Below are 17,238 nucleotides of genomic sequence, written 5' to 3'. Positions count from 1 at the left end.
ATAAGACGAAGCAGGGCCCATTGCCCGAAACGTCGCATTTTAAAGATCGATCGTGCGCGGTGCGTCGCCAGTCAGGACGCACGCCCCGCCCACGGCCTGTGACGTCATGGGGGTGGGGGGCGTGGCTCGTGAGGATCCTCAGCCCCGTATGGACGGTACTGTTGTTTCGATTCCCGTACTGCCCTCTGACTTTACGAACCTTTAGTTTGTGAAATGTCCGCCAACCCGTAGTTACGGGCAAATTAAACACCTGATTGTGTTTGTCATACCGCTGTTGATATATTGTCGCATTCATTGGTTCATTCGATAACCTCCTCGAAAAGCTCAGGGTGCACAAGGGTAACACATCCATAACAAACAGAATTACCTCCCCAACTTTAAAATAAAAAAAAATATTTGTTTGCTTTTGGAGTCCGTGACGTGAGCTGGAGCGCGGGCTGATATGGGTGAATGTGGATATCTTACTCGATAATACACCTTTTAATGCACGAATTAATTATGATTTCTCTATCTAAATCCGCTCAAGCCTCCCGTAAACCACGTGACTTACGTGTGGCCACGCCCACTCGGAACCCCTCCCCTCTCCCCCCGCCCACTGTGAAAACAGACGCCGCTCCGTGCAGCAGCAGTGCCCAGGCCCTGATGGAGCCTCCCCCTCCTCCCTCTCCTCATCTCTCCTGACCCTCGGCTCCCGTTTATCGGCTCCTCCATTCTGTCCCTCTCATTACCCATCCCTTTTCTTCGTTTCTCTTCCCGCTTCCGTCCCTCTGTCTTTTCCCTTTCCTCGTGGTTGTAGCCACCGCCTGAACAGCATTCTCTCGTTGTTCACCAACTTCTTAGCCGCGATTTTGGATGTCCGCCAATCGTATCTGGATCTCTACACGAATGCAGACAGAGAGAGAGAAAGTGACGAGATAAAGTGATGAGATAACGTGATGAGACAGAATGTGATGAGATCAGGAGTGGCCCGTCCATATAGGGCACAATGTTAAGTGGGGGGCCAAATTCAATGAAAAAAATACAAATAAAGAAAAAACTAATAAAAAAAATTATGATAAAATAACAAAGATGTAATTAATAATAGCGTTTTCCCCCCTTTTCTCTGGCAACAAAACTTAAACCTTTTTTACAAGGAATCATGTGTGCATTAACCACAATACTTGTGGTTTCAGTATTGTTGCCAAAAAAAAGGGGAAAACCCGTATTATATTTTAGTACTGGGCAAAGGAGGTCTAATCATAAAGATGTAATTTTCAATTCTTGTCACGTACAGATGGAATATGAATTATAATTCATTTCTCAACATTTGTGAGAATGTATTGCTTGGACAAACGGACAGAGAAACCGAATGATTATGGCTCTGTTTAAGAAATAATACGCTTTATAAACATTAAACGCAAAATAGGGGCAAAATGTTTCCCAGTTTACGTTAAACCTCGGCCTAGATCTGCCCTTGGGGCTTGGGGGTGGGGGCACCAGCTACATGGTTCACCTCGGGCCGCCTCTGGATGAGATAAAGTGATGAAATAAAATGATGAGATCGAGTGCTGAGAGATTTATTGTTTTCTGTATTTAAGGAGACCCGTTGAAATGATAGGATTACGTAGGTCGATATCATTATCCGCGAAATGAGCTATTCACGATCATCTCCAAAACGTATCCCTCGCGAATAACGAGGGAGCATTGTAAAGCACTTATATATATATATATACGGTAACACCCCATGTACGTGTCCCCGATTTACGTCGCTTCGCAACAACGTCGTCACTTTATTAATACAACCACCCGATTTGCATCGCCCCAACCACCCACACTTACATCCACCTACTGACTATCCTGACAACCCGCTTCGATTTACGTCGCATCGATAGCCATCGTCGCACATTTCAGGAACGCATCCCCTCCCGCCCACCGACGTAAACCGAGGTATTACCGTATTTCACAAAGTCGTCATCCTCATAATCATTGTGCTCGTGTCGCCATACGTTCGTGACGCGTGCTCGTCGATGCAACACGAGTGGCGGGTGCTGCTGTCGCTCTCACAATGATCGCGGGCGTTTCGCTCGACCGGCGTCATTCCGCTTCGAACGCGACGGTCAAAAAGAAAAAAGCCACCCCAGCAAGCGCACGAGCGAACGCACGGACATCTCGCGTCGTCGACGTTGTCGACTCAGAGAGAGAGAGAGAGCGCCGTCAGCTGTGAATAAACGGCGCTCAACAAGCGGTAACACAATTCGAGTTATCGAGGATGGCACGGGGAGCGCATCGCCGGATTTCATCAACGAGCTCGAAGGGTGTAGTCCAATCGGCAGAGGGGAAGACAAAGACGGTCGGACGTGCACGCCTCTCCTGTGTATATGTGTGACGCCACCAACACCAACCACTAAAAGTGTATGCAGTGGCAGCCGTAATAGGTGCTCGCAAAAATAGTCTATTGTATTTGATGACAGCCGTGTGTATGTGTTAGAGAGTGTTTGTCTTATCGGAGCGGTGGCGCAGTGGTTAGCGCACTGCACTACAAGGTCGGCGACCCGAGTTCGATTCCCGCTCACGGCCAAACATCAGTGGCGAATATTTGACCCGGTCCTGGGCCTCCCCTAGGTCGACTTAGCCTCAAAATTAGTATGTATGTTGGATTTCTTTCGCACCGTACGTAGGCAACCGTGCTAATCGGAGGTGCTGGGCGCGGGGAAAGACAACAAACTAAACACAAAAAGCAGAATACCTGGTGCGGTGTATAAACATCGCCATTCGGGAGACAAAGGCGGTCGGGCGTGATGCTGGTCACCCACCTCCTCATGCACCGTGCCGGCCTTCATAGATGCTCGGTAACAGCACTTGGCCTTACAGTCTGTGAGGTTATACGGGGGACCTTTGCCTTTTTATGTTTACCTCCTATCTGCGTGTATAAAACATCAAAGCGGAACGTGTAACCACGTGGCTCACAACTAATTTGACCTCAGGGTCACCAGAGTCGAGGAGGCGACCGCCCAGCCAGCAGCGATTGTCTGATCCAACATTCATCTCATCTCTCTCTTCGCGGATTCTCTCTCTCTTTCTCTCACGCTCACTCGCTCTCTATCCCTCCTTCTCGCTCTCCCTCGTTCACTCTCCATCCCATGTCTCTCTCTTTCTCTTACGATCAGAGGAAACAAGAAGATGCTCGGTGTAGTCGGCACTTTGCTTCGTTCATCATTTCGTTTTTTTAATGCTTTGCTTGATGTAACCCCCCCCCCCCTTTTTAAATGAAAAATTTCACAATAGATGTCACGCTCTACTCTCCTCACCCGATCACTTTTCACACACAAAGCGCTCACCACAAATGAATCACAGCGCCTTGGCGATCTCGTCAAGGAGCATAAATCATCACGCGAACTCCGCTCATCATCCTCGCAGCAGCAGCGGCGGTTTTTGTAGAGCCGCCGAACAAAAAACGGTTACTGCATCGCGCGGTGTGTCAGGTGCGCTTCTGCGGCCGCCTGGAACGTTCTTCCTTCCGATACTAGGAAGCCACTGGAGCTGTGGAGTTTTAAATCATATAGTTTGGAAACTAATTTCTTCAGAACTGCTTTTTGTGTTGAATGTTTTGTCCTTATCTCGCACCTCCCATTAGCACGGTTGGTTTTGTATGGTGCGAAATAATTCCAGCATACAGTGTACATACTTCCTCTCAATCTGTCCCTCTCTCTCCCCCTCTTTCTCTGTTCCCTCTCTCACTCTCCATCCCATCTCTCTCCTTCTCTCCGTATCACTCTCCATCCTCGATCTTTCTCTCTGTCCCCGTCTCTCTCATCCCTATCTCACGCCTCCATCCCATATCTCTCTCTCCCTCTGTCTCTCTCTATCATTACTCTCCATCCTCCCTCTCTCTCTCTGTATTTCATATCGGAATCGCCTCCAGTGCTGTTGCTGCTGGCGGCAATAAAATTGTTTGAAAGTCAAAAGTCTGTCCCCTTCTCCCCGTCTCTCTCATCCCTATCTCACGTCTCCATCCCATCTCTCTCTCTCCCTCTGTCTCTCTCTATCACTCCCCCCTCCATCCCTCTCCCCTCCGCTCTCTCACTCGCCGCGTCTCCCGCCCCCGCTGAAGTCGGTGTCTCTCGCTCCGGGCCGGAACAGCTGAGCACGCAGCACCATCGCGAAACCGGCCCTGAGCTGGCGATTGAACTTGGCGAAGAGCAGCGGATTGAGCGCCGAGCTGATGTAGCCGCTGAGCACGGTGATCCTGAAGGGCACGAACAGCGCCTCGTCCACCAGCGACACCACGTCCACCAGGTAGAAGGGCAGGCACGACAACAGGAAACAGCCGATGATGATCCCCAGCTGCTTAGTCGCCTTGTGCTCGCTCCTGGCCGCCGCGGTCGCTTCGGCCGATGACGATTTCCCTCCTCCTCCTCCTCCAACGCCGCCAATGCGACGCGCCTGCAGCCTCGCCGCTCGATAGATCTGCCCGTACAGCGCCACCACGAACGCTACCGAGACGATGTAGGGCCCCATCTGGATGACGAATATGATGAGGCCGTGCACGTAGAAGAAGCAATCGTCGGGGCATAGGATGCGGTGGATGGTGTTGGGCGAGAGCGCGGGGCTCAGGCTGAAGAGGATGGGCGCCGAGACGAGCGCGGCTCCGAGCCAGCAGAGCGCCAGCATCGCCCCCACGGTGCGCTCGGTGACGCGCGTCGCGTAGCGCAGCGGGTCGCACACGGCCACGTAGCGGTCGTAGGCGATGCAGGCGACGTGCAGGATGGAGCACGTGGTGAGCGCGAAGTCGAGGAAGAAGTGCCAGTGGCAGAGGAGGTCGGCGTAGAACCAGCAGCTGTACACGGCCTTCACCGTGGCCAGGGGCATCACGAGGGTGCCCACGAGCAGGTCGGAGACGGCCAGCGACAGGGCCATGACGTTGGGCCAGGAGCGGAGGCGCCTGAAGAAGGATACCGTGGCGATGAGGAGGAGGTTGCCCGCGACCGTCGTGGCGTTGACGAGGGCGACCAGGGTGAGGACGATGGCGCGGTCACGCACCGAGAGGCTGGGGCCCGTGCAGTTGAGGTCGTAGAAGCTGATGGTGCAGGAGGAGTTCGCCATGGCTCGAGAGACAGAGAGAGAGACTTTGCTTTGTTTGGGATAAAGCGACGATGGTTGTTTGGTGGAGACCTTTGGGATGAATCGACCGCTCGCTCGCACCTTGGCCCGGTCTCTCGCTGCTTGTCCCGCGTCTCCCTTCCTTCGGAGACAGCCGAGATCGGCGCGCCGTATCACCCCGGGTCGTCCTTGCGAATAAAACAACAGCGACAACGACGTTGATGGTGCACATGCCACGGATGACGTTGGACTTCTTTCGCACCGTATACGGAGCCAACCGCGCTAATCCGGAGGTGTTTGTCGCGGTATAGTCTGACGTGTGGGGCAACAATTAACAAAACAATCTGAACATTCGTCAACAACACGGTGTGTGTGTGTCACTTTAGAAAGGACACATCTGTAATGTAGGCGACGTTTCGGGCAATGGGCCGTCTTCATTAGTACACGTGCAAATTGCATCGGTCGTGAGATGCAATGTGCACATCCGATTTGCCTATAAATCCAGCGCAGTGTGTGAAGGCAGCTGCGAGGGTTGATGGATCACGCACGGATGTCGCGAAACTCCTTCCCCGTGGGCGTCGAGGAGGAGGAGGAGGAGAAAGCGGCACTGCAACGACTGACATCATCTGTCCCTTCTGTATGGGATTGCGTGTTGCCCCCTTCCACGCATAATCAGCGCATTCAATTTGATGAAAACACCCTCATGTATAGATGACTCCAGAGCTTGGGAAATTGTTGGTAGCACCGGCGCCTTACCGCCTGCTGCCTTCCAACTTGTCTGTGGCACACGATGCGACCGTGCTCGTCGAGACGCGTGGGTTTATGTGGTCGCACTCATCACAAATGAACCACAACACCTCGCTAATCTCGTCAATGAGCATAAACAATCACGCGACCTCCGGACATCCTCGCAGCGGCACCGTTCGGCGAACCATCGAACAAAGGCGGTGGTCACTGAGTCGCTTCTGTGGCCGTCTGAAACGCTCTTCCTTCCGATATTAGGAAGCCACTGGAGTTGTGCACTTTTAAATTACCAAGATTGAAAACTCATTTCTTTAGATCTGCTTTTTTGTGTTTAGTGCGTTATCCCCCCCCCCCGCCCGCACCTCCGAATAGCGTGGTTGCCTACGTACGGTACGAAAAAAGTTCCACACACTTCTCGTGTGGCTAACACCTCACCCGTCCGCTTTTGTCTCCCCAGCGCTGATGTTTACACACCGCGACATTGGAAATTCGCCGGTAGCGGTTCAGAAATTCTTCACCGATGTTGGCCGAGAGCGGGTTTTGAACTCGGGTCGCCGGATTCGTAGCGCGGTTGCGCCAACCGCTGCGCCACCGCTCACCGCAGAGCACAGACGCACACAAGCACGCAATCATCGCGTGCTTCATCTGAACCTCGAGACCCGTTCTCAGGAGGGTGCTGTTGTCAAGATGGGGATGAAAACCACAATGAAGATGATGGTCAAGATGATGATGATGATGATTACCATTGTCGTCTTGGTTTTGATGATGCTCTTCATGATTTGATGATTCATGTGATGATTAGTGTCACGATGATGATGATGATGATGCTTATTATCGTTGAGATGATGAAAGCGACAATGGTAATGATGATGATCATGGTACTGATAACCACAATTTTTTTTTAATGATGATGATTCTTCTGCTGCTGCTGATGATGATGAAGTTCATCATTGCCACCCTCGTGGTAAGAAAGTTAAAATCGATGTTGATTGCGAACGACGACTTTGACACAAGATGGGGAAGCTGCGCGACTGCCTTGACTCGCCACCCAGAGCCCACCGGTTCGATTCAATCTCCCGGAGCGGCAACTAAAAATCCATCCCCCTCCTCATCCCCGTCCCCCCTCTCTCCGCCCAGCAGCAGCAGCAGCTGCTGTATTAATGGTAGCTTCACCGCCCCTGGTGGGGTAAAGTGTGGGTACTCACACCTCTTCAAGGGATGCCTGGCCAGCGGCGTGGAAGAGTAGGCCAAAGGTGCCCACCTAGAGGAGGAGCCCCTCCGCTCCACCGCTCGAGTGGAGGCGCTTCACCAGCAGCGGCGTGAGCTAAGCGGTTGCAGAGCCGCACGGTTTGTGCTCAGGACGTTGATGACGACGATGATGGTGGTGGGATTACAACATCAATTGTTGCACAAAGACAACGCGACATCGATGATGTATAATGCACACGGCAACAACCACAACAGCAAACAGCAACCACCACCTCACCTGCAAACACTATACGCGTGCTCTCCACTTCAAATGCCCCCACCTAAACCACATTTACAATCAATAGAACGCGTTCAGAGTATTTACGTGGCACAGTGGGCCGTGCACCTGCTGAAATGTACACGAAAAAAATGTGTTCAGTTTTAAACATTCACAGCAACAGCGACAATTCTACCACTCGCACCGCGCTCTTGCTGTTTAAACGCATTCAAGTACGCGCATCGATCATATATATACACACACGCATACGCACCCACAGACACACACATGGACACACAGAGACACACTCGCGCTAAAAAAATGCGCTCTCCCAGGTGCTGAACCCCAATTATTTCCACGGAATTTCACACTTTCACTGCAGGCGTGGGATTTGAGACGAATCAGGCAGCTCCCTTTGGAGGTGGCCACACCTTTGTTGAGGCGTTGGTTAACTACAAGATGCAGAGTGGTGGCACCACATTCGACCAAAGTTCGTCTGACGTTGCTCCGACATTGTTCCAGCGTTCGTCCAACGTTTAGCCAAGGTTGGTCCAACGTCCGTCCAACGTTGAGCCAAGGTTGGTCCAACGTTCATCCAACGTTCGTCCAACGTTGGTCCAACGTTCGTTCAAAGGCGGTTACAATCACATTGACCACGTTGGCTTAACGTTGCAATGTTCACGGAGTACAAACTCGGCGACGTGAGTTCGGTTCCTGGCCGAGTGGTATCCTGCATTGCTCTCCTTTCACGAACCCGCCATTGACCGGAGTGGTGAAGTATGGTTGGCCAAACAACCCCCATGACCGCCACGGTCGTGGGCAGGCCTTCATCCAGCAGTGGATTCACAAGGGGCCGCACGGTACACACCGACATGGGGCAGTGACGTGGCACGGCGGAGGCACGTTTCGCGGTTCGAATCTCAGCGGCCGCCCTAGTTAATACAGCAGTGTGCGTACTGACCCGAGCAATACTCCTACGCCGCCGTCTGCTTTGCTTACGGTGAACACTCAAGATCCCGCGGCGTTCATTCGCAAGGGTAAACCACTGTGCGCCGGCGTCAGGAGTTAAAATTTGCCAAATTCAGAAACTCAGCTGAGGTCACACAGCGCATCAGCGGCAATTATCACCCCCACCCCCTAATGGCATCACACCAATGCACAGCTGACACTGGGGGTGGGGGGGTGCCCTAGGTTAGACCACAGCAACCATCGGCCCCCTACTGGCTCGACTGATAACCAAGATCACCACTCTTGCAAATGAGACTCCGATCCTTGGTCCCTTGAGTTCAAACAGCGGCGCTGCCGTTTAGGTAGCGGTGAGCAGAGCCGTCCCCAGGTTGGTACGGTGATTCGGGGCAAACCGCCCCGGGCCCCGCGCTTTGGGAGGGGGGGGGCTGCGAATCAACGTAACGGTGTCAGTGGGAATACTCCTGGGCTTAGTTTGGAGGCGTCGGGGCAGCCAACGTGGCGTGATTTTCTCTGGGGACCGAACCCCTCCTATGGACGGCTTTGGCATTGAGCACTCCTGCTGTTCCCTACTTGCTCTGTGTATCTAGAGGATTACCAGTCCCTGGAGAATTATTTATTCTCTCTGTCCCTCTTTCTCCGCTGTGCCCAATATTGTTGTTGTGGTAATGTTCTGACCTGCACCTACTGGACATCTGTAAAAAACAGCATTATGGCTCAACACTGTCCATAGACTCAACACTGCCCATAGACTCAACACTGCACCATAGACTCAACACTGCGCCATAGACTCAACACTGCCCATAGACTCAACACTGCACCATAGACTCAACACTGCACCATAGACTCAACACTGCCCATAGACTCAACACTGCACCATAGACTCAACACTGCACCATAGACTCAACACTGCCCATAGACTCAACACTGCATCATAGACTCAACACTGCACCATAGACTCAACACTGCACCATAGACTCAGAACTGCACCATAGACTCAACACTGCACCATAGACTCACCACTGCCCGTAGACTCAACACTGCACCATAGACTCAACACTGCACCATAGACTCAACACTGCCCATAAACGCAACACTGCCCATAGACTCAGCACTGCCTATAGACTCAACTATATTATAGTGCGCCTTCAGTTAAGGCGCTCTATAAATCTAAGATAAGATGTAGTCACCAGAACACACAATTCACGTAACGAGCACGTATTCACTCGTTGCACGACGGCTGACCTAGTTGATACTCCGTCTTTCAAGAACCGTAACGATATCAAATGCCGCCCCGTCAGCTTCGAGGTGTACGTTAAACATCCCATGACGTTCAGTCGCAAGAGCAGAGCCGTTGCGGTACCGGCGTCATGGTTCACATTTGCGAAGATCGCAGGGGACACATCACTCACGTGGGATCGCGCCAACAGCAGCAGCAACTAAAGTAGCTTACCGTGTCCTTCAACGCTTACACGTGTCCCTATCACCCGTCATCCCAACCCCTTCCTCCTCTGCCTCCTCCTCATCCTCCTCCTTCCTTCCTAGTCCTTATCCTCCTCCTCGCGATTACTCCACACCACTCTCCAACCACCTTCCGCCTCCATAACCTCCACGTTGCTCACCATTATCGTCGCGCCACGCAAATCCTTAGCCGGTAGCTCTGGCGGGAGATTTGGGCGGCAGAAGGCCACTGCCGATGCCGAAGATGTAGGGGCTGGTGGAGGTGTAGACTCCCGTGATGAAGAAGTCAGCGTCGGACCAGTAGACGAGGCGGTCCGAGTCGGCCAGGAACTGCAGCGCCAGGTGGGCGCACCAGGACACCTCGAACAGCATCAGGGCCATCAGCACGGGGCCCGAACCTCCGCGGGTCTTGACAGATCCTCCTCCGCCTAAAGGTGGACCAGAGGATCGATGACAAGATACGACCAAAGGATGGATCAGGAAACAGGGGACAGACGATTTACAAGAGGGCAGACGAGATGCTGAGCGAGAAGTTGGACCAAATGATGGACCAGTGTAGAAGATTGAACAGAAGAGGGCCCAGAGGTTTGTCCAAAAGTTGGCCTGGAGGATAGACCAGAACCAAAAGCTGAACCAAAGAATGGACCAACACAGGGACCAGAAGATGGGTGAGCTGGGTAGTGGTGATCACGCTGCACGTGGCTGCCTGTGAACCAGCACTGTGGAGGCAGCAACGAGGGTTGGTGGATCACCCGCAGATTTTGTGAAAACCCCTTCCCTGTGGTGGGCGTCGAGTACGAGCCATAGTCTGGCTCGCCAGCAGAAGGCGGTACAGGAAGTGTGAACCAATTTCCATCTGTTCCATCCACGTGGAATCAAGTGTTGGCTACTCCGGTTTACTCCCACACGTATAAGCACTCGTCAGTGATTACATGAAATCACCTTCATCCATACGCGCACCTCCGTTGGTTGCGGGTCACGCGGTATTTGTGAGTTGCGGTTATATCAATGACGCTGGCATAAAAACACTCAATATTATTATTAGGGTGCAGTGAGAATGTAAATGAGAAGACAGGACCAGACGCTGGTCCTGGAGATGGACGAAAAGATTTACTGCAAGAAGGACCAAAGCAGTGTTCTTCATTGCAAGGCCCTGCCAGTGGCCACTCGTGGCCACTGGCAGGGCCCCGAGTGACCTTAAGTGTGGCCCCTGACGTGCGGCCCCCACCGACAACACACAAACAGCGAAGACACCCCCCACCCCCCATTATCATCATGCTGCTGTCACAAACCCCCAATGGTTTCAAATGTGTGGTGACCCTCGCTCACACTGATGAAAGTGGCAACCCCCCCTACCCCCTTTCCTCTGAAAATTATTGAAGAACACAGGACCAAAGAATGGAGCAGAGGTTTGACCGTCGCATGCACCAGAAGGTTTACCGGAGGAGGGTTCGGCGAAGGACGGCCCCTTCACCGCGGCCCTCCGAGAGCGCAGCAGCGTGAGGACGATGCGCAGCGACGCGACGAAGACCACGACGAGGGGACATACGTTGGTGCCCAGGAGGTAGATGTACTTGTAGGCCATGTGGGAGACAGCGCAGCGGCGGGCCTTGGGGCACGTGAAGAGGTCCGACGGACACGTGTCTCGGTGCATTGACAACGACGACGAGTTGGTGGATGATGATGATGATAGGTTGGTGAATGTTGATGATGTTGAGTTGATAGAGTACGGCATCAGAATGATGGGCGCTTCCCACTCGCTGCCCATGAAGATGGACGGGAGTGAGAAGGCCACCGTGGTGGCCCAGGCGAGGAGGCAACAGAGGCGAGCCAAGCGCTGCTGGTCGAGAGGCGCGGACCGCAGAGCTGGGTTTGAGTCCCGGTCCCGGGTTTTGTGTGCTGAGAGATCGGCGTTCTTGTTGTCGTCATTGGTGGTGGTGATGATGTTGGTAGTGGTGATGATGGTGGTGGTGTTAGTGCGTTCCAATCGTCTTTGGATGGTACTTAAAACATGCTGTGGGCTTGCTGCTTGTATTATCTGTCCTCCTATCACTAATCCTCCTCCTCCGAATCTATCCCCTTCTGTCTCTACTCCAAATATTCCGCTTCCCACGTCTCTAATTCCTCCTCCTGCAAATACCCCTCCATCTGCTTCTTCTTCAAATACTGCACCTCCTCCTCCACGACCATCACCACCTCCATCAATGACACTCATTCCTTCTCCTCCTGCCGCTCTATCACCGTCACCCCCAACTCCACGTCCTTCTCCGATTCCTCCTCCTGCTTCCGTCGCCACTTCCTCCGTTCTGCCACCACCTCGATCACCACCGCGACCGCCGCTGAACGCCGGCCAGCCGCACAACTTCTGGTAGCGATAGACGCAAATGAGCAGCGTGAAGCAGATGGCGCCCGTCTCGGCCACCGCCGACGCGAACTTGAGCGCGGGGCAAACGATGCTGAGGACGTCTCCCTCGAGGTCTCTGGGCCTCGTCATCTCCACCATGGCGATGCTCACCAGGTCCGGCATGTCGGCGAGGCACGTGCCCACCAGGTTGGCCGTCGCCAGGTTGGCGAGGAACAGGTGGAAGGTGCGGCCACGCTGGCTCCGGCTGGGCCCCGCGGCGCTGCTCGGCGCGGTCTTGGCCCTGCGCGTCCGCAGCCCGCCGCTGAGCAGCAGAAGCGAGAGCAGGAGGAGCGAGTTGCCCAGCAGGCTGGCCAGCCACAGCAGGATGCGCAGAGACACAATGGCTCTCTCGGTGTGGTTCATGGTTAGTGGACCACGTGAGTTCGTGTGTGTGTGTGTCTACAGGTGAGTGTGTGTGTCTACAGGTGAGTTTGTGTGTGTCTATAGGTGAGTTTGTGTGTGTGTCTACAGGTGAGTGTGTGTGTCTACAGGTGAGCTTGGGTGTGTGTGTCTACAGGTGAGTTTGTGTGACTATAGGTGAGTTTGTGTGTCTACAGGTGAGTGTATGTGACTACAGGTGAGTTCGTGTGTGTGTCTACAGGTGAGTGTGCGTGTTTCTCTATCTACAGGTGAGTTATTGTGTCTACAGGTCAGTTCAGGTGTATCTATCAACAGGTGAGTTCGGGTGTGTGTGTGTGTGTGTCTACACGTGAGATTAAGTATGTCTGTGTCTGCAGGTGAGTTCGGGTGTGTGTTTATAGGTGACTTCGTGTGTGTCTACACGTGAGTTCGTGTGTGTTTTTTTCTACAGGTGAGTTTGTGTGTGTGTGTGTGTTTATAGGTGAGTTCGGGTTAGTTCGTGTCTACAGGTGAGTTTGTGTGTCTACAGGTGAGTTTGTGTGTGTCTATAGGTGAGTTTGTGTGTGTCTACAAATGAGTTCGAGTGTGTGTACAGGTGAGTTCAGGTGTGTGGGGTTCTGGGAGAGTGGGTGTCTATACAGGTGTGTACGTGTGTACGTGTGTGTGACTAGGTGGGTGGTTAGATAGTGTATATGGGGGTGGGTGTGCGGGGGGGGGCCTTCATAGGTGCTCGCTAAGAGCACTTTCCCCAACAGTTAGTTAAGGCTATACGGGAGATCTTTGTCTTTGTTTGGGGATGGTGTGTCTCTTTGTGTCAGTCCGTGTGTGCAGGTGTGCGTGTGCCTGTGCAGGTGTGTGGAGAGAGGAGTGGTGTGTATGCAGGTGTGGGTATCATGTTCCTACATGTGTTCAGGATGTTGTGTGTCTCTGTCTATTTGCCTCTGTCTATCAGCCCGTCTATTAATTTGTCTAGGGTTCTGTTTTTGTGCCTGAATGTGCCTTAACTGTCAATGTGTGTGTCTGTCTGGCCGTCTATCCGTCCATCTGTCTACCTACTTACCTACCCACCTATGTATCCTTCTTTCTGTTCATCAGGTTTGTCTACATGCGATTCTGTCCATCAATTGTCGATACATTTGTACGTTGAACTTCTTTCACACCGTACGTAGCCAACTGTTAATGTCTATCCCACACACGCGCCCGTCCGTCCGTCTGCCTATCGGTCTGTGAGTACGTCTGTATGCCTACCTACCTGTCTGCCTATGGCTCTATCTATCTGCCTGCCCTCGTGGTCGCGTGGCTGTGGGTAGAGCGGCAGTGATGATGATGATAGTGATTGATGGTGCCCTGCCCCTGTCTCGGGGCTTATAAACCCCGCGTGGTCGCCTCCGGCAGTCGCTTGGAGGCGACATCAGGGGCCCAATTACCGCGGCTGTGACGGGCGGCCTCCCCCGGGGGGAGACGCAGTCGGGTGGGGGTTGGGGGTTGGGGATCAGAGCTCGTGGGGGAGACGCGACGTCAACCCGCATCTCGTCACTCACTCACTCATTATCATCGTTTACCATCGGTCGTGATCTATCCACTGCTGGGTGAAAGCCCCCCCCCCGCCCCGCCCTCTGGCCACCTCCCCCACCCCACGTCATCTCTGGCGGTCTGGCCATGCAACAATCTCGTCTGGCTCCTGCGAACGGGACGATTTAATCGCTCCATCTACGCGTGATGGTTTTTTCTTCCCTCTTTTGGGCCGAGAGCATCGACCGCCACCACCACCACCACCGATCATCGCCACCCCGCCTGGCCGTGACGCCTCCTGCCCAAGGCCCACGTGCACCTCCTCTCAGCAGCCATTGTGACGGTGCCTCTACCGAGCACGTGGTCTACGACTCACGTGCTCGTGGTCCTGCTGCGATGACAAACACGCTAATAACCAGGGGCGGTTTCTTCATTAGGGCGATTGGGCGACGCACCACCAATGTCATTCAACCACAGAGTCACGCTAGCCGTCACTGTGCCTCTGGATATAGTCCAATCAGCGTCATGCTACGTTCTGTGGAGTACCGCCTCTTTTTGGGCGATTTCCCTCCGGCTGAGAATCGCCCCGAGTGGTCCCATAGACTTAAATTCAAAGATGTTTTTTTTCGAACAGGGGGCGCTGCAATGCATTCTCTATGGCTTCCGGGAGGGCTCGCACTAACGTGCCTACGTCATCATACGTAAGCACGTTTCATGCAACAAAATTATTTGTCGCCACCTAGTGGAATCTTTAATAAAAGAAACATGAGTGGATTGTATTAATAGTGAGTATAGAAACAAAAAAGATGTATTGTAAGAGTCACTTTATTTTTCATTAATATTAAAGAAGTGAAGTTGCCTTTACATGCTTAAGCTGTTAATTTATCCTTTGCATGGGTGGACCTTATCCTTATCAATCATCCAGACATTTGCCCCCCCTGAGAGATTTTGCAGGAGCCGCCACTGCTAATAACCCAACACGTCCGTCGACGATAACAACAACACGATATCTATGGGATCTTTTTCCAGTATACAAAATGAATAGGGGCCGTCCATAAATGACGTCATGCGATTTTGGACGATTTTTGACCCCCCCCCCCTAGTCACACGGCGTCACAAAAAGTCAGACCCCCCTCAAATATGACGTCACAAAGCTCTGCCCCACCTCCCCCCAAAAAAATAAAACATGCTTCAAATCGCGTTAAACTATTGGCATCAAGTCTGCATTACACAACTACACATATTTGTGGCAAAGCATGCAAACAAACGTGCTCTGGTAATGTTATGCATCGTCTTTGAAACCGATTGGCCCACACCAGAGGTAGCCTTCTTCATAGCCTTGTCTCACCACCAGTGGTAGAGCAGAGAACGCCAAAAGGCGAACAGAACAAACACAATGCAACACTGTGTGTGTGGCCTTGAAAGGGAAATCTATATATATAAAAGGCAAAGTTGTGATTATGCGTCTGTTCAAAATGTTTAGCGTACTTCCCGACATGCAACAAACTTGAAATTTGCCATGTGGGTACTTTCCAGACTGCACACCATGCTAAAATTATAAAAATAGACTTTTGTATTTTTTTTGGGGGGGGGGGGTGGGGGGCGCAATAATGCATATTTTTTGCATGGCAAGTGAGCTGTGATGTCACATCTGTCATGTCACCCGCGCATGCGCAGTGCTTGGCGCGCAGTGCTACGAACCCGGCGAACCGAGTTCGATTTCCGCTCACGGCCACCGCCGGTGACGATTATTTGAACCGCTCCTGGGCCTCCCCTAGGTCGACTCAGCTTCAAACGAGTAACTGGTGTGGTGTGAACATCGCCACTGGGGAGACAAAGGCGGCCGGGCGTGGTGAATCCAAGTCCCGGGCGAAGCCGGGTAGTAAAGCGAGTATATATAAAGTAGGCGACGTTTCGGGTAGTGGCTTTTCTTCACAGCGCACGGATGTATGTTGAACTTCTTTGGCACCGTACGTAGCCAGCCACGCTAATCGGAGGTGCGGCGAAAGGACAACAAACTAAACACAAAAATGCAGTTCTAAAGAGATGAATTTTCAATCTATGTTTAAAAGTGAGGGGGGTGGGTTGGTTTATTTTTATTCGATTGAGCAATTAAAGTTGAGAGATTCTGGGAACCGTGGCGACCCGCGGGGTGGTGGGATGAGATTTTAGAGAGAGAGAAAACAATTGACACATCAAGTAGTCGATCGTTCCTTCATTTACTGGATTTTATTTCTCCAACTCTTTCGCCACGAGACGCGAAGGACCACGTGGTCGCCTAACTCGAAGAGCAATCCCGAGAGAAATGTGCACGGACACACGTAAACAAAGGCAAAGACGTCCCGTTCTAGCTTTACAGAAGGAGTCCCCAACCTCCAGGCCGCGGATCGGGACCGGTCCGTGGCCTGTTAGGAACCGGGCCGCACAGCAGCAGCAGGTGAGCGGTGAGTCCGAAAAGGGGGAAAGACCCAATGATGACCCCCCCGTCACCCCGGTTCTTCCACGAAACCGGTCCCTGGTGCTAAAAAGGTTGAGGACCGCTGGGTTACAGGATCGTTGGGGCAAGTGCTGTTCGCGAGTAGCACCGATGATAGCCGGTACGGCACACGATGGAGAGGGGTGGGTGGCCAGCAACACGCCCGGCCGCCTTTGTCTCCCCAGTGCTGATGCTGTTTACACATCGCACCAGGCTCTCATTTTGAGTCGACCGAGAGGAGGACCAGGCCCAGTTCAGATACTCTACTCATCACCGAAAATGGCCGTAAACGGTAATCGAACTCAGGTCGCTGGGTTCGTAGTGCAGTGCGTTAACCCCTTCGCCACCGCTCTCTACAAAAAAACGCACGCGTTCTGCAACACCCACACGGCAGTGTTCTAACACGCGTTCTAACAGAGCTGGAGCTTAAAATGTTTCACTTGTAACATGTTTAAAAAAAAAAACATGTTTAAAAGTACATCGTCAGCCAATCAGGGTTGGTGGTCTAGACACGGCTGAGAGCAGCGTCCCATTGCCAAGTGATGGGCAACATGCCTTTATCGATGTGCTTCATCGCTCTACTTAATTGCATGTTTTAGCTTCCATGATTGTGGTAACCCCCCCCCCAACCCGTCACCCCCCCCAGGTGACTGTTGCGAACGAGACTCCTACCCTGGTCTCTCTGGGGCCGTCCATAAATGACGTCACGAGATTTTGGACGATTTTTGACCACCCCCCCCTTTGTCACACGGTGTCACAAAGTCAGACCCC

At 52.7% G+C, this 17,238-nt stretch overlaps 1 protein-coding gene across 1 annotated transcript; it reads right to left on the bottom strand.

Moving 5' to 3' along the window:
- Positions 1 to 4,059: 4,059 nt before the first annotated feature.
- LOC144942481 (trace amine-associated receptor 365-like) lies at positions 4,060 to 5,082 on the bottom strand. Its single transcript, XM_078869345.1, has one exon. The coding sequence runs from the start codon at positions 5,080 to 5,082 to the stop codon at positions 4,060 to 4,062; it is 1,023 nt and encodes a 340-aa protein (XP_078725471.1).
- Between the last annotated feature and the right edge of the window lie 12,156 nt (positions 5,083 to 17,238).

This window comes from Lampetra fluviatilis, chromosome 27, assembly GCF_964198595.1.
Source record: "Lampetra fluviatilis chromosome 27, kcLamFluv1.1, whole genome shotgun sequence".
NCBI classification, from domain to species: Eukaryota; Metazoa; Chordata; class Hyperoartia; order Petromyzontiformes; family Petromyzontidae; genus Lampetra; species Lampetra fluviatilis.
Note: the sequence above shows the minus strand (reverse complement) of the source record. Positions and strands in the feature narration are given on the sequence as shown.

Excerpts from the sequence above, each read along its gene's own strand:
- LOC144942481 (XM_078869345.1), bottom strand. The coding sequence starts at position 5,082 with ATGGCGAACTCCTCCTGCACCATCAGCTTCTACGACCTCAACTGCACG.